Source organism: Podarcis vaucheri (genome assembly GCF_965113315.1).
Source record: "Podarcis vaucheri genome assembly, chromosome: 13".
In the NCBI taxonomy this organism is placed as follows: Eukaryota; Metazoa; Chordata; class Lepidosauria; order Squamata; family Lacertidae; genus Podarcis; species Podarcis vaucheri.
In genome coordinates, this window is record NC_138751.1 from 18,673,656 (window position 1) to 18,698,364 (window position 24,709).

The window sequence follows — 24,709 nt, forward strand, 5'->3', positions numbered from 1 at the left end:
AAAAAACCGTCCGCAACAAGCTCTTTGAACCTCACAGCCTGATGTTGCCTGTGTACATGGATTGCTGACACGCCTCTGGCCACACACTTGAAATCATTCCTCAGCACATTCTAGGGATTTTCATTATAGGGGCTTCTCCACCCCAGAACAGGGCTCCAGCGTCAATAAAGCATTAGTTGTCCCAAGCAATTCTGCAGCTGAAGCTGTTCCCCAATATTGCCAACACCAGAGGGCAGGAAAATTTTCCCCTTCTAAACTTATACAGTGGTACCTTGGTTTACGAACTTAATCTGTTCCGGAAGTCTGTTTTTAAACCAAAGCATTCTTAAACCAAGGCGTGTTTTCCCATAGCAGCGGGGGGACTCAATTTACAAATGGAACATACTCCACAGGAAGCGGAACATGTTGTGCTTCCAATGCAAAGTTCACAAACCAAAACACCTACTTCAGGGTTTGCAGCGATCTTAATCCAAGTTGTTCATATGTTAAGCTGTTCTTAAACCAAGGTACCACTGTACTTGGCACATAGCAGGTAAAGGCACACCAGAAAAGTACCAAATCCCAATTCTCTAGCTCCCCTTACGCCTATTTTCAGAGAACTCAGGAGTCCTGGCATCCATCTTCTCCCCTGCCCGCTTTAACCCTGCAGACACTGGCTTCCAGGATCCCTTTAGGTTGCCATTTAAAAAAGAAAAAGCCCTCCAATTCACAACACAGCGAAATTTTCCTAAGCAGGGAGGTGCCAGGACAACTTTCACCTGCAAATACCACCTTCTCTTCTGCCTTCTGTTAAATGTGCAGGAGCAGGGCCGCTAAAACAAGGCACACCCATCAAGTTGCCATTAGATTCCTCTATTTTTTTAAGCCCTCCTAGCTGAATGCACAGGATATAGCTTCACCTGTTGGATTTCTGTCTTAAATCACTCATTAAAAGCCTTGGGGTGGTGTCTAGGAGTAATGTTGGCCTAGGAAACGCAAAAGTCCAGGTTTTCCTTGTCTTTCATTCTTGGAGAAGGCCAAGCCAAAGCACAGTCATTTACTCCAACAGGGACATTGAAAACCATCTCCTGGGAAGCTATTTCTGATGCCAGACAAATAAGCCTTTCCCCACCCCCCTCAGAGAGAAATCCACTAAATAAGGTAAGCAGAGGGAAAGGGGAGGTCACATAGCTCCCACAGCCATGTGTCCAACTACCAATTTTATTGGGGGGTGGGTGGGAATCCAAAATCCCTTCATGACGACCAACCCAAACATAACAAAATAGCGAGAAGCTTCTGCATCCACATAATTCATCAGGCTGGATGTTTAGCAAGGCAGAAGTGGGATGAGGTAAAACAGCTGGCTTGCTATTGCAGCTGTAATGCCTGCATGGGTCCCAAGTTCATTTGTGTTGTATAATCTTAAGAGGAGGGTTGTGGCCTGTGAAGAGTGCCTGCTGACAGAATTTACCACCACAACAACTGCTTCTAACTCAATTTGTTCCTTCCAGAGCTTTACTTTGGCCCAATGATTAGGAAGAGGGCTGGGGCTGGGGAGAGGAAGCGGGGTTATATAACCAGTCTCTTTCCCTGCTCTCTTGCTCCCTGGAGTTTTAACCACAAGCCAGTTAGTGCTGATCTGCACTAATCCCCATGTGGAAAGGATGCTGTAAATATGGTTGTAAGGAGCTTGTGATAATCAGCTGGACACTAGAAGCAGGTGATGTGGATGCTGGGAAGAGCCCCACCCCCACCCCCAGCATATCGTGCAAAACCAACCAGGTGGCAGTAAAGACCTTGCTAAAAATTACAAGGAATCAGCACAAAACCAATTACGAAAACACAGAAAGAGCTAAACCGGTAGGATGAAAACAGCACTCAATCCCCCGCTTCTTGCTTTGTACATGGCAAAGTAGTGCCACCTGGTGGGCAGAATGAGAAATGGCAACAACAAACCCTGTATCTGAATTGGCAGTTTAATTTCTAAATCAAGGCAGGCAAAGCTCAAATATAGCTTCAAGCCAGGCCAAACTATGCCTTTGCTACTAGATTTCAGATATGTGGGAGTTTTTCGTGATTCCTCATTACTGGAAAGGATACTCTGCACATGCTCAGATACATGTTATGCCTTATCTCGTGCCAAAGGCCTGAGGCCTATTGCTGAAAATAAGCTAAATACTAGCTCAACTGAGTCGGGAAGAGAAAGAAAGAACAAGTGTTGTATCAAACTTCCAGGTAGAAGAGGATGGGTGGTGGAGCATCTGCCTTGTACACAGAAAATCCCAATTTCAATCACCAGCGTCTCCAGCTAGATTTTGGAGACTTCTGCCCAATACAATGGAAAGCTGTTGCCAGTCAGTGTAGAGATGGAACAATGGTCTGTCTCTGTTTAAGGATGCTTCTCTAGAATTCCTCATTTATCCACCCGAATTTAACGAAAACACACAAGCAGTGGGGTGGGCAAAAGGGGCCAAGATCCAGGAATTCAAGACTTGTGGTTCTTTGCAGTCAAGTCTAAGAGGGATAAGAGGTGGAGACTAGGAATTGAGGCTGTCAGGTTCGAAGTCAGAGAACATGGATGCTTTTAAATCCCCTGCTGCAGCAGGACCCTAGGCAGCCACCGCTTCTCTTGCCCATTCCCCTCCCAAGCCATTATCCACCAGGGACCCCTATTAACTGTGTGCCATGTAGCAAGGTGGCGAGAATGGATGGATCACAGGGCCTGAGAGGGAACAGTCAGGATACATTTCTCATCATGGGGAAATGTATAACTGTGTGAATATTCTCCAGCTTTGAATTAAGACAACTCTATTAACTAGAACAGCCCTTACCCAATTAACCACCGAAGCAAGCTATTTCAGGACAGATCCAAAAATCTGCAAAGTTAAGTTTTCACCTTTATCCATCCATCCAAACAGAGCCGGTCCTACCATTAGGTCAACTGGGGTAGCCACCTCAGGTAGATTTTTTGACCATCTCAAAAGGACAGTAAATTGTCCATTATTTATTACTGTATTTTTGCTGCCAAGTTGCGGGGAGAGGCTCATATTGGATTTTCGGCCTTAGATGCCAAAATTAACTTGACTGGCCTGGATGACCCTGTGCCTTGACTTGGGTGACAGTAAGGAGCGGGGTGGGACCATTTGTTGCTCTGTCTTCAGGCAGCAAAATGTCCTGGGCCAGCTCTGGAAAATCTGTGCATAAAGCAAAATTTATACACAGGGAACTTGCCAAGAGTGGTGAGGGAAAAGCACACTACCCCCAGGCAATTCTCCTTCATGTGTTGAGAGGCCTACACCTCTAGGGTACCAATGTTCTGTAGGGCTCATTCAAAGAAACTTGCCTAAAACACACAAAACAGGAAGATAATCAAGGACAGTGCTGCCCTCCGCTGGTTCAGTATATTCCTACATCCAAAATGCAGTAATAACGCAAGGAAAGTCCTGCCCAGAATCCTTCCCACAATGGCCAAGTATGGTTCTGAGACGCCCACAAGCAGGACACTGGGGCAACAGTTCTCTTCCCATTACTGCTCCAAAGCAAATGGAAATTCAGAGGTTCAGACTACAAATCAGAAGGTAGAATAGCTAGTCATCTCAGTATCAGCTTTACCTACCATGAATTTTTCTAATCCACTTTAAGTCACTTAAATTAGTGGTAGTCATATCTTGTGGCCGTGAATACCAGTTATCTGTGAACTGTCTGAAGTACGTCCTCTCATCCTGGATTTTCAGATTCGGTGCATTTCCCTGGAGAAAAGCATCTGCCCACCTTTACTAAGATTTTGTCTCCACTGCTGTTCTTACATACGCTGTATTCTTATTTTTTGTGTTTACATCTTTTTCTATTAAAAAAATCAAGCCACCTAGAGGACTCTGGTAATGGGGGCAGCATAAAAGGTAAAGGGACCCCTGACCATTAGGTCCAGTTGTGACCGACTCTGGGGTTGCGACGCTCATCTCACTTTATTGGCCGAGGGAGCCGGCGTACAGCTTCCGGGTCATATGGCCAGCATGACAAAGCTGCTTCTGGCGAACCAGAGCAGTGCACAGAAACGCTGTTTACCTTCCCGCCGGAGCGGTACCTCTTTATCTACTTGCACCTTGACGTGCTTTCGAACTGCTAGGTTGGCAGGAGCGGGGGCAGCATAGGCATGCCAAAAATAAATACCCTTCCACCAAACTGAAAAGCTCCCAATATTGCTTTTCCGCATAGGAGAGGTGCTCCAGCCAGTGATCATTTCAGTTGTTCAGCTTTCAGTGTTGCATTATAAGACTGTCATTTCAGGAACTTTTTATATCCATACCTCCAAACCAAGCTTACCCAAAAGTTCATCGGATTACTTAATTTGCCATATAGCTTTATGTGCTCAGCTAATGTTTATGCAGGTTAGCAGATGAACCCAGTTTGAAGTGGCAGAATGTCTTATCTGTGACCTGCATTTGGTGACAAACCACTTAGAGAGTTCACCAAGTGCTTTGACTTTTCCCAACTAAAAGTTTAAACCCAAGTCCAAAAGGACAACATCGACTCACACTGAAACATTCCTGTCTGGTACCAAATTGCCTTAAGGCCTATCTATGCCTATATAAACTTGCATCGCAATTCAGATCAGGTTCAAGAACCCTGTTTGCTGTCTCACCAACACATGAAGTTGAAAGGACAAGTTGGTGGTGCCAGGCTTTATCGTTCTTGTCCTTCTCTTGAAGACTTAACAAATGCTTTCAGTGCAGTTTTAAGTCGTTTCATAGCCCCTTCTTGGCAACAAGTGTTTGTCAATAGTTTTAGATTGTTGAACTGCAACTGAATTGTAACTTTATTGCTTTTCTGTTTTTAATTTTGTACACCACTCTGACCATGTCTTTTAGAAAAGTGGTATATTCAAAAAATATTTAAAATATTTATATACTGCTTTTCAGGTGAACCTCAAAATGTCTTTACACGAAAATATTTCAAATAAACATTATTAAAAATTATTTAATAAAATAGTAAATATAAGCTACAGAGGAAAAACTATGGAGGAAGAAAAACACTTCTAAAAAGCCAGATCTGTTTTCCCCTAGCCCTGTGGTGGCAGTTGTGGGAGGGAAGACAGTTGTTAAAGTTCTGTGTGCACAAAGAAGCACACACCATGCGGTATAGACCAAGAGAAATGTGTGTGCACGTTAGCATACAAGGAACTGCGGAGACCTGTCAAACCAAACAGCCCCTTAACTGCCCGCTACTGTGCCAGCCAGAGGGCGCACCACAAGGCCCTTTAAAAAGCCATGTGGGCTACCCTTACGCTGCTGGCATGTTGTGTACTGCTGAGGGTGTGTGTGTGTAAACTACAGAACTGGGTAAGGACAACCGTACTAGTATTGTCCCAAGCTGCACCTGCATTTTCATGACACAAATGCATACAATTGGGACACTGATGGAGGGAAATGAAATTCACACGTTCCATTAAATCACCTAAGTACTTGCCAGCTAATGTGTGGAACAGCTCAGATGCCCCTCGTGTCATAACAAATCCCAGCATTCATCACCTCGTCCCACATCAAGGTAGCTTAACACCGGTGCCATAGGACAGTTTAAGGGGTCATGGTGGTAAGGGATGCAGAGACCAGTATTTTGAATGAGTGAATTCATTTGGACACAGAGGGAGATCACTCTGCTTGGCTGACTTGCCTTAAGAACTCCCTTTCTGGATCAAAGGGCCAAAGGCCTGAAAAGCAGCTAACCAGATGTTCCCAGGAAAGCCCATGGCCACCCCAACATAACTGCCTCTAAACAGAGGTCACATTTAGCTTGCCTGGCTAGCACACACATCGAAAGACCCTTCTTTGCTTAGATTTGCCTAGCTTCCTTTTGAAAACAAACAACTAAGTTAGTGGTCAAAACCACAACTCGGAGCAATGAATTCCTTAATTATGTGTTGTGCAGAGAAACATTCTCGTTATCCTTCATCAACCAATTTCAGCAAAGTAATCCTGAAGTCCAACAGTAAAGAATCCTCTTTCCTGTTACCTGCTCCTCACGGTTCACAATCTTATCTACCTCTATAAAGTCTCTTCTTTGATATCTCCCCCCCCCTTAAACCGCAAAGCAGCAACCTCTTTTTAAAGCCCTCCGTCAAAAAGGAAGATGCCCCCCATTTCTGATCCTCTTATTTCGATGCTCCTCTGCGCTTCTATTAACATCCTTTTTAACGGTAAGGGCAGAGTATTCTCAACGTGGGCCGCTGGTTTTAGATGATGGCACAACCAAACATTAAGAGCCTTCTTAAGAAAAAAAAGGCATTTAATAGATTTTCCTGCTTTTATAATTTAAATAACTTAAAGACGGAAAAGAAGAAAAATCTGACAAGGGCGAGACAGACTTGGACTGCAGCCTCAACGTGAAGGTGGGAGAGGAAGAGAGAGGAGAAATGGAGAATGTACTTGTGGAACCCCAACGCCCACCACACCCACCCACCCTGTGCGCCAGACCCCACCCCGTCCCCGCTGGCCCCTAAAGCCGCCGGAGAGCTCGCTTCTTGTCGGTCTTCTTCTTGGAGGCCAGTTTCTTGTCCCTGTCGCCTGCATGTTTCTTAGCCATGGGGCCTTCCCCAGAGGCACCGGCCGAAGAGGAGCAAGGCTCGGCAGGGTCCTTGGTGCGCAGGCCGGATGAAGGCTGGGCATGGATCTCCGTCAGGAGGCGGGCCCGGGAGGCATACTCCTCATAGTTCTCCAGCAGGAGGCGCCCTGCTTCCTCGTTCAGGGCCGATTCTGGATTGGGATGGATCAGCAAACACTTGATGGTCTAGGAGGGGAACAAGGAGCGAGGGCAGTCAGAACCAGGGAAAGGCAAGACATTATCAGAGTGTCAGGCAGAAGGGCCTTCTTGGCAGTGGTGCCCACCCTGCAGAACAGACTCCCACCCGCTGTCAAGGAAATAAACAACTATCTGACTTTTAGAAGACATCTGAAGGCAGCCCTGTTTAGGGAAGTTTTTAATGACTGATCTTTTATTGTGCTTTTTATATCCTGTTAGAAGCTACCCAGAGTGGCTGGGGAGGCCCGGTCAGATGGGCAGGGTTTAAGTAATAAATTAATTATTATCATTATTTGAGGGAAAGAATCCAGCGAGCTCTGCCATCGGCCAGCCAAGGGCATCTCAGGAACTTATGCCTACTCCCTCCCAGGAGCAGGAGCAGGACAGGAGGAAGACCAGCATGGTCTCAGCCACTGCTTGGCTGCTGCTTCCCTCTGCCCCAGCAATAAATCTGCTTCACAAACCGGTTGTCTTTGGACTGCTAAAGTGAGGATAAAGATGCACTGACCCCTGTCAGCAGTCAGTGGGTCACAAGCTGCTAGGCACCCTTTTACACATTGCCTGGATTTATTTCTATTTATTCCATTTATATATACAGTGGTACCTCGGGTTACATACGCTTCAGCTTACACACTCTGCTAACCCAGAAATAGTGCTTCAGGTTAAGAACTTTGCTTCAGGATGAGAACAGAAATTGTGCTCCGGTGGTGCGGCAGCAGCAGGAGGCCCCATTAGCTAAAGTGGTCCTTCAGGTTAAGAACAGTTTCCGGTTAAGAACGGACCTCTGGAACGAATTAAGTACTTCACCTGAGGTACCACTGTACAACCTTTGTCTTCCAAGGAGGTCAATGTGGTATGCAAGGTTCTCCTTCTCCCCATTTCATTCTCACAACAACCTCATGAGGTAAATTAGGCTCAGAGCTTCATGGCTGAGTGGGGATTTGAACCCTGGTCTCCCAGGTCATAGTCCAGCATTCTAACCATTATGCCACACTGACTGCCTTCCCCAATGTGGTGCTCTCCTGATGTTTCGTACTGCAGCTCCCTTTGGCCGCACCAGCTGACATGGCCAGCAGTTGGGGCTGTTGGAAATTGTAGACAAAAATTTCTGGAGGGCATCAAGCCACCCATGTGTTGTAAGTTGCCCTTCGGAAATCATTCAGTTCTAGAGATGGGGCATAACTCTGAAGCAGAGTTGAGTTCTGCCTGCGGAAGCTTCTCACTCTCAGCCCGACACCAGATTCAGATTAAAAAGTGGCGCCAGGAACAAGGTACTCTATTATCACCTCGGTACAGATATGTGCTTGTGAAAAAGGAGTGTTGCTGGTTTGAAAGTGCCTGTCAAAAGCTCAATGCTTGTGGGAAGTGAATGTGTTAGAGAAAAGGCTAAGGAAGCAGCAAGCAACCTTCCTGATGTACAAGTGTTTTACTAGCAGGATATTATAAGTGGATGATTTCAAAGCAAGATTCTTCTCTCATACATTTTGAGGTGGAACAGACAACAGGAACTGTCCTGCATTGCGGTCTGTTTTTTGATTTAGTCACCGTGATGGAGAGCTGCAATTCAAATCCAGGAAAAAGCAGCTAATATTCTGAGGGCCCAGAACCACCAAAATATTGTGGCATCATCTATCCCAAGCTCCCACAGAGTCCTATCTCTGTTGCTTCAAAAGTTACCTAACTAAAAGATTGGAAAGATGGTAGAAAACCTAGAAAGGAGCAAGTTTTAATGGCCGCTGACTAAGGTGTTTTTAACTTACTCGTCACCTCCCTTTTAACTGATTCGTTAAATTTGAATACTTCAACATACTGCCAAAATATTAAGAGAGTTGCCTAGACCTATCCACTTGCAGGGGAAGAACCCGTAAGAAAATGGTCATATTCCCAATGACAGGGGCAAACATGGCTCAGAGGCGAGACATGCGTTTTGCATGCAGTTTAATCCCTGGTATTGCCCATTGAAAGGATCTTAGGCGTCAGGCAAAAGAAATGTATCTGCCTACTTGAAACCCTGTCACACCAATGCCAGTCAGTATAGAAAGTACTGGACGATAAGTCTGACCAGGTGAATTAACAATATTAACAATTTTAGGTTACAACCCAATTCAGGCCCCAAACATAGCATTTTGGGATGTAACCCAGTAAAAACCACCACTCACCAGCAGGACATGTCGGATGCCCAGTTCCGCTTTCCAGTCCTTCTTGAGGACGTTGACGCAGATCTCGCCATTGGCCCCCACGTTGGGGTGGAATATTTTGGTCAGGAAGTAGCCTTTGGGTGGGCTGGCTGGAAAGTCTTTGCCGAGGATGAGCTTCATGCGGAAGAGGCCACCGGAATATGGGGTACCCTCTGCAGCAGGAACAGGAGAAGGGTTGTCTCAGCAATACTGCAGGATGGCATCTCCCACTCATTGTACCCCACACATGGTTTAAACCACAAGCTCAGTTATTTCTGATGTCCAGCTAACTATTTTGCTTTTTTGGCTGCCTGATCTCAAGGAGTGCTCCCTTTTCCCGTATGACCACTTCTCCACTTTTAGAGAACGCCAATATAGCCTCCTCTAGATTCCATCTTCTACGGCTGCCATGATGATCCACAATGATCCACAAGACCTTGGGAGCTAAAAAGATGCTGGCCAAGCTATTGGTACCTGAGTGTTGTTTTATGATGTGGCTGGTGCTCTGTAACATGTTGGGAACAAATTGTTTTGTAAAAATTTGTATACCACCCTACACCCGCAGGTCTCAGGGTGGTTCACAAGATAAAATCATGATATAAAAACATAGAATACATAATCAAAATAAAAACAAGAACAATCCAATAACTTCCCCCCTCTCAAACACATTATAGGTAAAGGACCCCTGGACAGTTAAGTTCAGTCAAAGGAGATTATGGGGTGTGGCACTCAACTAAACTTTCAGACCGAGGGAACCGGTGTTTGTCTACAGACAGCGTTCCAGGTCATGTGACCAGCATGACTAAACCGCTACTGGTGCACAGAGGACCGTGATGAATGCCAGAGCACATGGAAATGCATTTACCTTCCCACTGCAGTGGTACCTATTTATCTACTTGAACTGGTGTGCTTTCCAACTGTTAGGTTGGCAGGATATGGGACAGAGAAACGGGAGCTCACTGCAGCGGGCAGATTCGAACTGCCAACCTTATGATCAGCAAGCTCAGTGGTTTAGACCACAGCATTATAACATCCACCAACAAATGATATGCCTTGTCAAAGACTGTGGAATTTTCACTGAAAAGAAGGGGAAAGTAATTTGAATCCTAAATTATTATTTTCTTGGACAGTGTTCTGAAGCAACAATGGTTGATGATGTTGATAATCCTCAATTCTCTGGATTAGCAGAACTTTCTCCTATTACCGTTGAATATGTACTTTTATTCCTGATTCAGCCCTGCTTAAATTCAGAGAAAACCTCTGTTCTTCTTTTCATGTATTGTATCTGAAGTCCCAGGACTTAATACATTGATCCAGTATTTGTGACTTGGCATGTTCCGTGTTCCTTATTTATTTCTAATTAAACTGGAATGTAGTGGTTAATAGAAAAGCATAGCAAATATCAAACCATAGGATATGGGATGAAAGAGGGTTATAAAACATGAAATGGGCACTGCAGGAGTGAAGTGAATGATGCCTTTGAATGCTATTTGGTGGCTGCCTAAGTATACACAGAATAAACTCAGGGAATAGAGGTTTATCTTTTAGAATGCTCTGGTTGGTCACAAGACAAAAAAAGATGACATTTTAAAAGTTAATAGTTAAAAGTTAGTTTATATAGGCCCAGATGAAATTATGAGTGTGTTATATTAAAACGCAAAACGTTTCCATTTTCCCATTTTATTTTTGGTGTGGTTTTATTGCTAGAAGACAGACATTATATGGTCTTGCTGCAGAAACTAAGAACTTGGTATTTCAAGAGAACTGAATCTTCTCTTCAGTTAAGAGAGAATGTCCCAAATGTTAGATAAAGCCCACCATACCTCTGTTACATTAGATAACTCTTCTCTCTCTGAAAAACCACGTTTAGAGATACTGTAGAAGATTCCACTTTGGGCAGTGAGGTTGAGAAATCAGATAGACAGAGTACAAAAGAGATTCAAAAAAGTATCAAGGTTCCTCTTGGTCTCAACAATATTTACAACCCAACTGTGATAAGGAAGGATTCTTAGTGTACGAGGAGGAAAAAGAGAAGAAGCAATCCAGAATTTTGGGATTGTCATTATAAATTAATGAAAGGCTAATTTTTAATAAGGAGTATTATTATTCACGTGTGTGTAACTGAAGGAAACAAACTAGAGTGTACCCTAATTTTGCTTCCTTTTAGAATTATTTAGCCCAGTTTTGCTTTTTCTCCAGCAACTCTCCTGAATACTGAAGACTTCTTTTTTTAAAGGAGCTAAATAATAAGTCTGGTTTCCCCCCCCCCTCTTTCTCTTTTTTCTTTTAGCCTTCACCTCAAGCCCTTTTCTGGGGCAAGTTTGTCTACTTGCAAGGCAGATATTTTTACTCCTCTCAGCACAAGCTTAATAGGGGCTAGATTTTTCTTTTCCCTTTTAATTTCCAGTTTGGGGCTCAAGGATTCATTCACCAGTTGAAAACAGTGGACCTCAACTTTGGTAGATATGGACCCTCCTGAACATTTCTTAGAACCAAGGGTGGGAAAGGGGTTAATTTGGTTTTATTGCTAGAAGTCTGAAAGTATATGGTCGGGCTGTGGAAACTGAGAACTTGGTATTCCTAGAGAATTGAAACTTCTCTTCTGCTAAAAGAGAGAACACTGGCCCAATGGGCTGTCTCCAATGTTAGCCCTAGACCCATTGATATCGATGGGCATAATCAGCACAGTTAATTTCAACACATCTACTCAGAGTGTAATTTAACTGGATACACCCCAACAGTCCTGACCTCCTGTATTCTACTTCAGTGTTATGTCTGCACTGAGCCACAGCTCAAGGTTGCAGCTTTGTTCCAGAGCTTCCCTCTGCCTACAAGACCCCACCCAACTGTCTTATTTCTAACCACAAGGTTAGAATATATAAATATATATATGTAATATATATATTATACAGTCATACAGCTTGTTACATTTGCTTCAGGTTAAATCTTTTCAGGTTGTGTCCTGCAGCAACCCAGCAGTACCGGAAAGGGTTACTTCCAGGTTTCACCACTCGCGCAGACACTCCAAATTATGTCACGCGCATGCGCAGAAGCGGCAAATCGCGACCCGTGAATACGCGGGTTGCATTTTGCTCATGTTGTGAACTGGGCTCCGGAACAGATCCCGTTTGCAACCAGAGGTACCACTGTAAATACCTGCATGCTATAAGCAGCACAAAGGTATCTGGATTCCCTCACAGGAAGTGGGGAAGAGAGCTCCTTTCCCCATCCTGGAAGCAGGTGATGGGAACAAGCTCTCCTGGACAACATAGGAATATTGATGGGAAGCTAAATTTACGCTGCCTGTGGAGAAGAGCCCCACAACCCCTTAAAAGAGTCACCTTTCCATTCTTGCTTGGACAATGCCACCTGGCACTGTTGCCCTTTTCACAACGACCCATAAGCTAGAGCTCTGCTGCACTTGATGCAGGTACTGCCCTCTGCCTCCTAACCACATGCTTTTTTAAAAAAGGAGTCTTGGAAAGCAAACCCCACGTGCCCCTTCTTACCAGGTCCTTCAATGGTAACTTGCACATCTGTGATGTCCTCCTCATTAGGGAATACTTTGATGCCTTCAGGTGGGTCTGAGGTCAGAGTGGAGACTTCCCTGTAGACCAGCCGAATCACGTGGGGAGGCAAATTTTCTACATTGGAATTCTGCAGGACAGAAAGGGTGGGAAAAGCAAAGCAGAATATGGTTCTTAGCTGAAATACAGTCCCTGCGTGGATCTGCCACCTGCTGCTCTTGAAGGGGGCAGGGCTGACCAAAATTGGGAGTGACAATGTGCTGCAGAATGCCTGAAAAGTTGCATAGAGGGTGACCAACAGATCTACCTGAGAGCCTCCAGCAACACAGAACAGGAAGGCCACCTCTAGGCACTAGTAATACTCAGATTTATTTGGGGGAGGGAATAGGAAGGAAAGCAGAGTGCATGTAAAAGGAGCTTACTTGGGTCAAACAAAAACATGCCTTGGAACACACATACACACACACCTGTGGAGAAACACCACCATCCAAAATAAGCCTCCACTTCCTAGTCTTCTCCTAGCAAAGTCAGTGAATCATTAAATAGCTACTTGCTTTCCAAGGCATGTCACTGGAACACTGTCTTCTGCCAGCATGCCACTTGAAATGCTTACTCCTAAGTAATCTCCCCATAACCCACATGAACCTGCCAATTCAAGCAGCAACGCAGTCTGCTTCCTATGTTTACTCACAAGTAGGCTCCCTGAAAGCCATTTCATGCAGCAGGATGACAAAACATAGGATCCATTTCAAAATGCACTTTCTTCTGATTAACTCTCACTCACCAAGAATTATGCATGTCTTATTTTTAAAGTATTTTTTTGTTGATGAGCCCCGACTGCAAAACCCAAAGACAGTCTAATTTCTCTCCACTAAAAACCATGTACCTCTAGCCTGAAAAGACACACCCACACACAGACTCAGAGAGAGAGAGATCCAAGGCAAAACAGCACAAATTAAAATGGACTTTTGAACAGCCACTCACCTGCCTGCACATGGCAAGCAAGAACCAGGGACGCTTTATAAACTGAAAGAGCCCTTTTTAAAATTAAAATTAACACTATATATATATACATATATATATATGCGCACATAAGTTCATGGGCAACTACATTGTATACAGAGTCTTCGTTGCAAGGCAGAAATAAACACATATGGGAAGAGTGACATGAAGACACACCCATCCCAAATAGCAAAGGCGCATCAAATTAGACAGAGTAAAAGAAAAAGGAACAGCTTGTTTGCGCAAATTGATTTATCTTGTTTCATTTATCAATTGCTTCCAAAGGGATCAGAAGCCCAATGGTAAGTATTTTAAAGCAATATTACATCCCTCATAGCGGCAATTCTTGAAAGCACAGGCACAATTCCTCCTCAAAACTGCCTGAGTGGAACTTCCAGGGCTGAGGAAGGAAGGGATGGGAAGCAGCTACTTTGCAGCCCCAAGCTCGCAGACCTTTGGTGGAGCACAAACTCTCATAACTGTCAAGACAACAAGGCTAGATGTGTTACGAAGAGCCAAAGTCACGTAGGCTCAAGAATCCCACCATTCAAAAGTACTAATTGGTGGGGACAGTGTCAAATCCTACGTAAAACCCTTCCACCCCCAAGGCAAATGCTGCTACTTGAGAAAAGCCAATGTGGGTGAGTGTGGTCCAGAGGACAGGGAGGGCTGTATTAGGATCAGAGAGGCAAGTTCAGTCACAAAGCCCACTGCCTGACCTTGGGCCGATCACACACTCTCAGAACAACCTACTTCACTGTTTAATTGTGAGGGTAAAGCAAGGGAAAGTGAAATACAAGAATCATGGGCATAGCCCTTGAACTCACTGGAGAAGAGGCAAGAGTAAAATGTAATAATGGGTTGAGAAAATACACTAGCAAGGTAGCTTTCACAGCAAAGGTTGAATCTGACTTCTCAAAAGCCTGCTACCAATATTGCAGCACAGCTATCAAACACAGCAAATCTGGAGTGGCTGGGCTTTTTCTAACCCTCTTTTGCACACACGGGTTTGTATGTTTTTAATTTCAGGTGAGAAACGGGGGTGAAAGCAAGCAGAGACACACACAAATTAAGCAGATACCTGAATGACAGTTTTCTTCGGGGCTGTTCAGATGGTGTGTGACCCCCAACGCACATGAGGTAGCCAGAAAGAGATGGGGAGCAGGCTTCTGGCCTACAGTTTCCCAATTCGCTCTCCTCACTTACTAAGCCAATGGACAAAGGCAAGGGATTCCATGATTGTTCAAAACAGAGATTAAATCTGGCAAAGCAGGGGAGATTCCCCATTCAAACGAACACAGGATCTCTTGGTCTGTTAGTCACTTTTCCAGTGTGTGTGAGTGATAGAGAGTGAAATAGAGAGAAAGAAAACACACAGGAGAAGGCAAGTCTGCTCTCACCTTCCCCCCCCCCCAAATCCTGAGAACACCTCATCTAAACAGCCCCCCCATTCCTATTTATTTATATTTTGACACCTGTCAACTGTAGATCCTCATTTGCACCCTCAGAAGGAAATAAGTGGCCTGCATTGCCAGCAAACATTGACATACAAAAGCAGGACAATTGCAAAGGAAGAAAACCTTTTGTACTTCGGTTACGCAAAGTCTTTAGGCAAGGTGTGCCTTAACTTTTCCCTCAGACACTCAGGGCTGTTCAGATGGTGTGTGACCCCCCAACTCACATGAGGTAGCCAGAAAGAGATGGGGAGCAGGCCTCAGGCCTACAGTGGGTGTACAATTTTTGTTACCTGGCTGTCATTTCTACAAACGCTCCACCTCAGTTCAATACCACAGGGTTGCTATTTGCAGCCTCTGCTTCTCAGACCAATTCTGCACACACCCTAAAGGTGCCCACATACAGTACGTCTTCCAGAGTGCTAAAGGGGTTGCCCACTTGCCATTTTAAAAGGAGCAAGCTGACCTAGCTTCCAACATGCACCAGCTCTCCCTGGGGAGTTCTTTCCCATCTCTCTCTCTGACCCCAATAGAAGCTAAGTTTTACTACTGCAGCGTACATGGACACAAAAGCATGTAGCCCAAAACTGAAAAATAAACCTTTTTGGTCACAGTCTCGGACTCTCTATCAATCTTGCATCCCCAGATTATGATGAACTAGCTAGCAGGACCAGTGGCCATGGATGATTTTAGTCCAACAACACTTGGGGGCCTAAAGCTGTGAGAGGCTGGTCTAATTAGTTAACTACATTCCACAGCCTCCTCTACCAGAAGTACAGAGGAGGCCACATTTAAACAGGACACCCCAGAATACCATTTCTTATCCCTTCTGGATCAAAGCAATGTATCCCACGTTGCTGGATGTTTTTTTCTTGGGATCCTCCAAAGCTAAGAAAAACCAGATTCCATGCCAGGCTCACTCTAATGGAACTTAAAACACAAAGTCACCAACAGTGGGAATGCTGCCCCCAAAGGGAATTTCAAGAGTAAGGATGCCAAATGGCAAAAATGAATCTCCCTTGGCTATAAAGGAAGACATCAGAGGAGGCATCCTAGCATCTCTTTGGAGTAACTGTAAAATAAAGTACAGTGGTGCCCCGCAAGACGAACGCCCCGCAAGACGAAAAACTCGCTAGACGAAAGGGTTTTGCGTTTTTTGAGCTGCTTCGCAAGACGAATTTCCCTACGGGCTTGCTTCGCAAGACGAAAACGTCTTGCAAGTTTGTTTCCTTTTTCTTAACACCGTTAATACAGTTGTGACTTGACTTCGAGGAGCAACTCATAGAACGCGGTGTGGTAGCCTTTTTTGAGGTTTTTGAAGACTTGGGTGATTTTTGAAGCTTTTCCAAAACTTTCCCGACACCGTGCTTCGCAAGACGAAAAATTTGCTAGACAAAAAAAGTCGCGGAACGAATTAATTTCGTCTTGCGAGGCACCTCTGTACCAACACTCAAGAGCTTACAGATAAAGAACACACTGACAAGGAGAAAAATATTACACACCACTATGATGGCTTTCTACGTGGAACATTTTCATTTCGTCCATAAAAGTCATCACTTCTGCTTAAGTTACAAATGTTTAACCTCCACTGACACACACATATACTATGTCTTGAGAAACGACTAATGGTTTTTGATAGATTACAAAAAAATAAAGTTATCATGGAAGCTCAGTCCTTCCCTGCACACAAAACTGCTGCTTGTGTGTAAACCATCTGCTGGGGGGTGGGGTTGGGGAAGAGGAGAGAGCACTGCTTGCCAAGGATTCGTCCCATGAGAAAGAGTTTACAATTAAACACATCTGAAAGCATGTAAGAGGTCAAAGGACTGTGCAGGTCTCAAATACAAAATGAAAATTTAAAAACATGTATGCAGCACTGCACATAGAAAAATATACCCAAGGGAACCAAAGGCCTAGACTGGAACAAATCAAGACAAAAAGTTTTTAAAAGGCTAACCAACTTTATAGACCTTAAAGCAGTACTCTACAACTCCACTGAATAGAAGAGTTTGCAAACATGGGGGATTTTGCTTTGAGAGAAAGGGGGAGCAAGAGAAGACAAACTGTTCAGAGTACTGCTGTATCTTCCTAAATCCTCATACTACGAAAAAATAAAACTACTCAGAAAGCAAACTCTAGATGCCTCCCAATGTAATCCTATATGTTTATTCAGGAGCAAGTCTCATGGTGTTCAATGCCCAGGATTCCAGCCTTAATAAAGAATGTTTGAGATATGTTTCCCCATATGTAAAAGAACAATCCAGCTTTTCTATTATGTATTATTTTGTACAAGTGATGACTTTCTGCGTTTGCAGCAAGGAATAGGCCTTTAGCCCTGCACCTGGAAAGAAATACATTCTGTTTTTCACTTATAAATCAAACAATATAAAATATGCCTCAACAAATATGATCCAAACAGGGAATGTAATTAAATTCTAGAAAAGCAAAGGTGGCTATTATCAAAATGCATTACTTACCCTGTAAGGAATCTACTGTCCCCCCAAAAAATCTGAGGATTTTTTTTAAAGGCCTTTATACTCTCAATAATGTGTGTTTTTCATATGGATCATGCATCAAGGATGCCACAGCTCACACATCCAAGAAAGGAAACAGAAGGAGCAAAGTTGTAACAAAGGATGGAAAATATTGTGGCAAGTGGGGAATTAAGTTTTTTTCAAGTTTGACTTCCAGTGTGGGTAACCGCCCACACCTCCTATACAAAAATTATTCCTCCCATAAACACTTATAAGACCATAATGAAGTCAGACATTTTAAACCAGGGATGGAGAACCTGCGGTCCTCTTGCTGTTGTTGGACTCCAACTCCCATCATCCCCAGTCAACATGGCTAATGGTCAGAGATGATGGCTGTAGGAGTCCAATAACAGCTTCCCCACCCTGCTTAATTTAAACAAATACTCAGAGAAACTGGCATCACTACATCTGTTGTACTTGAACCTCCATTTTTAAATGCCTTTCCAGTGTACTCATTCCACACCAAAGAATATGGGCCTCTTTCATCGTATTTTAAGATGAGTTCCTTTAGGAATTGAGAAGCTCCTTCTGAATGTTTCACTTTCTCTTCATATTTCATCAGTAGCTCCTCTATTAGGATTCTTCCTCTATCATGACACCCCTAAGCCTGGCACTAGATCAGGAAATTCCACCCTTTCTCTACACCAGGACTTCAACAGGCTTCTCACCACTCGCGCCACAAACACTGACATACCTCCAATGCTAAATCCAAGTATCTTATTACAAGTAAATCTATCCCTTCCCCAATACAAAACCATAACCTTGGAACCCAGCTGAAAACAGGCAGCCAAAGGTTTCACTCCATACTCCTGGATTTTGCCTACAAGCACACAAATATGAACAGATCCCCATGTTACCCATCCCCTGAACCTTTGATCGTTATTGTGCAGGAAAGTCACATGCCACCAATCCCAACCAAGTTCTGCTGGGTCCCAGAACCAAGGAGAAAACTTCAAATTAGGCATGGGCAAACGAGCCAAAAGCCACTCACCATTGTGTAGGGTCTGCACAGGATTGTAGAACAGCACAACCTTTAGAGGGCTCACATACGCACCTTAGACTACACCTAAAATATCATGCGCCTACTCCTAACCTGGGTCAGGAGCCCCCTACCCCTATTGAAAAAACGCTAGATACTAGGGTTTAAGAAGTTCCACCTTTCCCATGCATTTACGGGGGGGAAACCAGATGTTCCCCCCACCCTCCTCCTTCTCCACGCTGTTACCAACTCGCTTATGCCACCCTCACTTTAATGAGGGTGGCCGGTGCCCAGCAAACGTTTTTATAACCCTCGGCCAAAGCCAGCCACACCCCTTTGGAACCCCAACCGCCCAATCAGGCCCGTTAGAACGGAGGGGGTCCGTTCCTCCCCCCTCCTTTCTCGGGTGCTCTCCTCGCGGAGAGCCGTTGACAACCAATGTCCGCGACGGCCGGCAGCCAATGAGGAGAGGCGTAGTGGAGAGGCGGCGCTATAGTGCCTGATTGGACGGATTTGAATACGAACGTTTGGTGAAAGCGGCGTTTAAAGGGACGATAGTTTGTTTATCTGCTAACGGTTGCGGGAAGAAACTGGGTGGGGGCGAATTTCAAATCCTTCGATTGACGCGCCGTTTCGCCAATAGAATGTGAGAGTGCGCGAGAGACGCTGCTCGGAGAAATAGTAACTTGACGTAGCGATGTAGCCAATAGGCGACGAAAAAGTGTCTGGCTGCGGGGACAGCTCTGCCCCCGGTTCTTCCTTATTCAAACAAAGCGCGCAGGTTCCTAATTGGCCAAATGAGAAAAGTAAACCCGCCCAACTGACGACAGGAAGCAGCTAATTAGGGCTGAATAAGTTAAATATATTTCGTCTAATAATTATGCATAATGACGGGATACACTAAGAAGCGGGTGGGGCTTAACAGGGGAAATGACTGCTCGGGCGACCAGTTCGAGATGTTCTCAACCATCCTGTCCTCAATAATGTTCATGGACACACACACTTGACAGCTGCCATTAGCACCATCTATGAAGGAACTTCCTTCTCCCTGCAGTCTTTGGACTGCAACTGCTCTCTCTGAAGGCGTTCATGATTAAGGCAGCAAACCTATGTTCACTTACTTGGGAGTTAAGCCTCGTTGATTGTAATGGGACTCACTTCTGAGTAGACAGAGGACTACACTGAGAGAGAAAATCGGCACAAAGGTTTACCTTGGCTTAAAAGGGAACACCACCTCAATTGCCATGTTGCCATATCAGTTGCTGAAGATAACACAAGTGGGCAGTACAGCAGCTACAACATTTTTGCCCTGGGTGAAGCCCCCACAGGAGCTGCCAGCCTGAGTGGAAAGCATAATGCTGGTGGTCGACAAAAGAGGTTTAAAGACTCTCTCAAGGCAAATCTTTTTAAATGTAGTATAAACACCAACAGCTGGGAAACACTGGCCTGCAAGTGCTCCAGTTGGAGAACAGCCTTTACCAAAGGTGTCGTTGGCTTTGAAGCTCGAACGCAGGATGAATGGGAGAAACGTGCTAAGAGGTAGGCACACTTGGCAAACCCTCACCATGATCAACTCGCCCAGAAACCTATGTGCCCACTGTGGAAGGATGTGTGGATCCAAAATTGGCCTCCACAGTCACTTATGGACTCATTGTTAAGACAATCTTACTCAGCTATTGAGTGATTGCCAAAGAGGAAGGTGTATTCAAATGCACATCGGTGGGTGTGCCAAACTGGGTCTTTGACCTGAGTACTGTAAAATAAAACCTAGTTTCACCCCTGCAAGTGGGAATAGTTGCTTTTCCACTAAGTGTCCTGCTTGTGGGCTTCCCAGAGGACACGAGAACAGAATGGACTAGGTGCACTTTTGACCTGATTCCCACAAGGGTCTTCTTAGTGCCCATCCACACTGCTGAATGTTATGGATTGTGTACCCCTTGTGCATCCTTTAATTCCCCCTCGGGAGCTGGTCTCCCCCACCTTTTAATTATTCCACTGTTTGTGTGTTTAATAGTTATTTATTGAATGTGTTAACATAAAATACATAAAAACAAGAACAGAACAATTACCTCACCTCCCACAAACACATTTAGAAAAAGATAGGATGTTAATCCACCAAAGGCATGGTTGAAGAGGAACGTTTTCCCCTGGTGCTTAAAGGTGTATAATGAAGGTGCCAGGCAAGCATCCCTGGGGACAGCATTCCACAAACAGGGAGCCACTGCAGAAAAGGCCCGTTCTTGTTTTACCACCCTCCGGACCTCTTGTGGAGGAGGCACATGAAAAAAGGCCTTAGATGATGATTGCATGGTTTTTTGTGCATAAATGTAAAGTTACCATTTTGCCTTTGCTGCATAAGGACACTTTTTACCAGTAGAATACAGGATTATCAGATTTCCAGACTCTAATCAAGGTTCTGGTTTTGCTCTATAAAGCCTTGTTTACTTATTAAATTTATAGCTTGCCCTTCTTCCCGAAATAGCACAGGGGGCCACCTCTTCCCATACGAACACGCCTGGACTCTGGGGTCTACATCAAAACCCCTTTTCTGGGCACCCATGAAAGATGAAGAGGTGCAGCCACATTCCCCTAAACTGCAGCCACATTGCTCATTGGGAGCTGCTATGAGTTACAGAGAAGAAAACCTGAGTTGTTATATTTCTTAGCTAGCAAATTTTGCTTTTCCATGGCTGCCAGCAGATGGGGTCCATGGAGGAGGAGAAGGCATAGTCCCCTTTCCTGCCATGCTATGGTCCTGCTGAAGGGGCAAGTTTGAGAGGCACATGCACCATATGCATTTTAAAAGCACATAGTAGGAGTTTGCTTCAGGGATGCATCACATTGGTCCTCCAGGTGTTGCTGGAGCCATTTTAGGAAAACCTCCCCCCCAAATAGTGATGTTAAGCTTTTTGAGCTGTTTCTGCTGCTTTTCCCATCACATTGCCATACATCCGGGTTTCACCTGACATTTTGCTGATTCAGCAAAAATTTCCCAACGCCGTTTTTACACCCCAAAACCAGGACATGTCAGGAAATATGGCAAGCCTTCGCTTGACTCTCATCAGCTAGCATGGCCAATAGTCAGGGATGATGGGAGTTGGCTCTGTGGTCTAAACCACTGAGCCTCTTGGGCTTGCTGATCGGAAGGTCGGTGGCTTGAATCCCCATGACGGGTAAGCTCCTATTGCTTTGTCTCAGCTCCTGCCAACCTAGCAGTTCGAAAGCACACCAGTGCAAGTATATAAATAGGTACTGCTGTGGAAGGAAGGTAAATGGCATTTCTGTGCGCTCTGGCACTCATTACAGTCCTTTGTGCGCCAGTAGTGGTTTAGTCATGCTGACCACATGACCCAGAAAACTGTCTGTGGACAAACATGGGCCCCTCGGCCTGAAAGCGAGATGAGTGCCGCAACCTCATAGTCGCCTTTGACTGGACTTAACCATCCAGGGGTCCTTTACCTTTTTACTTTTACCTTTAGTCCACCAACATCTGAAGGCACACAAGTTCCTGGCCGCTGGCCTACTTCCTTGTGAGTGATTCCTGTGAAGCCCTTTGTATGTGTGAACTAGAAATGTTTTAAAAGCAAGTAGTGTTGGGGGTGGGGCACTGGAACAAAAAGGAACAAAAATAAATGAAAGCAGGAACTAGGTTGCCAGTTGTAGCAAATGTTACTCAGTGCTATGCTCACTTCACTACTTAATAGTCATGAATGCAATTCAAGAGGGGTTGATGCCCTGGGATGCAATAGCAGCCATTGCCAAGAGTCCCTTTGCTTAGCTAGCGGAAAGAGCATCCACTTGTGGCCTTGAAAGTGATTGCATTGGGCGGAATGTGGAAGGATGCTGCAGGCTACACTGGAGACCCCATGAGGCCTAATCAATCCCTGGCCTTCTATCTGACAGCCCTGCTATAATAAAGTAAGCTTGAATGTTAATGAATTAATAGGGAGGGGGGTGATCCCCAGCACAGCATGAGCTGAGATTAGCTGCTGAAGAATACTAATGAGGTGATATATGCAAATTGCTTGCTTAGGGAGATAATCTTGAATGTGAATGAGGTGTGGAGATTGATATTAACTCAACCAGTCATATTTGAAGCAGGGGAGATAATCTCAAATATTAACGGTGCTTAATACAGGACTGACAGCAGCATGCTTTAGCTGGGGTTGATGTTTCAACATACTGGCCTTTTTTCCTTCTTCAGATGGTTGACAGGGAACTTTCAAGTTCTGTAATATGTTTGAAATAAATGTTAAATAACATGTACCGGTACTTCTCAACACGTCTCTGCCGTTGATCCACACAAGGATTAAATCTGGTTGCTGCAGTATTGCTTCCCCAGGCTGGTGGTCAATTCATTTTCAGATCTTTCATTTGCTCAGCATCCTTCCCCCCACCCCTTCTTCTGCATGTTTTATAAGCAGGCGGAGCGGGGGGGCACACACCCACAATGAAAGGCAAAGCTGTGTGTGTGTGTTTGTTTGGTGGGGTGTTTTGTTTTTGGTATGTATATCTCAATTTGAACACAATATCTTTCCTAGAGCTGGTGTAGAGCAGCTGCAATCCTAACCCTAGTTACCCAGGAGTAAACCCCATTGAATTCAACAGGACTCACTTCTGAGCAGGATCGTGCTATAAAGTATTAGGTTTGGATGTGAAAAAAATCAGCTTCAAATCGCTGCTCAGCTGTGAATCTCTCATAATGGTTCTTATCCTGAACCTACTGCAGCAATATTGTTATGTGGCTAAAACACTGTCCTTTGGTGCTGGTAAAACAGGTTGGATATACATAAATCACTGGGAACATAGCTGACTTTTTGCTGCTGTGGAGGAGCACAATAACCTTCTAGGCAAGCCATATGCCAGAGGCAAAAGTGGGCAGAGCAAGGAATGGAAATGTTTCCTTTGTACAACAGGCTAGTTTCTACTCCTTCAGCTCTATCTCCTCCATCCAGACAAGCAAGAGACCTTATCGGGAGCTCAAGGACACATTCCAGCCAGGTACAAATACTCAAGGAGGGTGTGAAGCGTGTGGAGATGTGTCTGGGGAGAATTCTGAGGGCCGGGTAGAGAAGCCTGGAGGGCCACATCCTCTGTCCCAGGCCTGAGGTTTCTCACTCCTGGTTTAGAACAATATTTATATCTTCCTAATAAACAGAATTAGAAAAGGATCTTGCAGCTGAGGATGGCCGAACCAGCCCAGAGATTTACGCAAAGGAAATAAGAAATAAAAAGACTGATATCTTGGAGCTAAAATAGACATCACTCCTATGATTGATAAAATAAGGCTATACTTATAATAATACTAACAACCATATATTGTTGATAGATATTACATATATAAAAATACTTGAGCCTTACCAACAGGCTCGCTCATGGGGCATGCAGTGGGAACTGTTAGGATACTTGCAGAACAGATAGAAAGCTGCATTTGGCACACATATACTTCTGCTAAGATAATACACTTGATTTCAGACTTATAATTGGGCCTTATAATTGGTGCTGAGGTGCATATTTTGCCTGTAAGCCTCAATTCTATACACACTCATCTGGGAGTAAATCCCATTGAGCTCAATGGGGTTTACTGCTGGGTCGATGTACATAGGATTGCACTGTTAAGACAAAAATATTTGATTTGACTGATGTTTTATTATGCTTTTTTAATGGTTTTAGCGGACTGGTTTTCTAAAAATGCCACCTGCATGGCAGATAACAAAAACAAATGCATAGTTAAATAAATGTTAACATGCAGGGTTGAGGATTTTTACTAATTTTATCTCTGTTTCTGTACAAATGATAAATAGAAGCAGAGGAATGTATTAGACATCAAACAGTTGTATGTACAGTACTTGTTTATCTCAGTGTTGATTAGTGAGTACACTTGGTCCTGTCTGAGTGAACACATGACCAAGCCAAGGCATTGGGAGGTGGGATTCAACTGCCCTTACTTCCCACCCCATACAATGCAGACTTGTCTTCTCCCCAAACTGGTAATGCTGATAAAACATAAAGCTGTTGTGATGTTATTTATGTATGCATATATGTTTTACTACGACAAAGCACACTGTTAATGTCACTCCTTTCCCATCACTTTGGCACTCCCAAGCCCAGCTTTATAACTCCAATATCACTACAGTTTACAGAACTGAGTGCAAAGACATTTAACACAAGATTTACTTTTACAAAAAAAGTTTAAAAAGCAATTCATTGAGTTTCTTGCCTGAAATCTACCACCTGGGGCAACTCCCTTATGGTGAAGCCA

General features: G+C 44.4%; 1 protein-coding gene across 1 annotated transcript; it reads right to left on the reverse strand.

Annotated features, from left to right (window-relative positions):
- Positions 1–6,240: 6,240 nt before the first annotated feature.
- On the reverse strand, positions 6,241–18,888 carry UBE2S (ubiquitin conjugating enzyme E2 S). Its single transcript, XM_082195476.1, has 4 exons — positions 18,460–18,888; positions 12,461–12,608; positions 8,934–9,124; positions 6,241–6,762 (listed from the first exon to the last, which is right to left on the reverse strand). The coding sequence occupies exons 1-4, from the start codon at positions 18,460–18,462 to the stop codon at positions 6,472–6,474; spliced, it is 633 nt and encodes a 210-aa protein (XP_082051602.1). The 5' UTR covers positions 18,463–18,888; the 3' UTR covers positions 6,241–6,471.
- Positions 18,889–24,709: the final 5,821 nt, after the last annotated feature.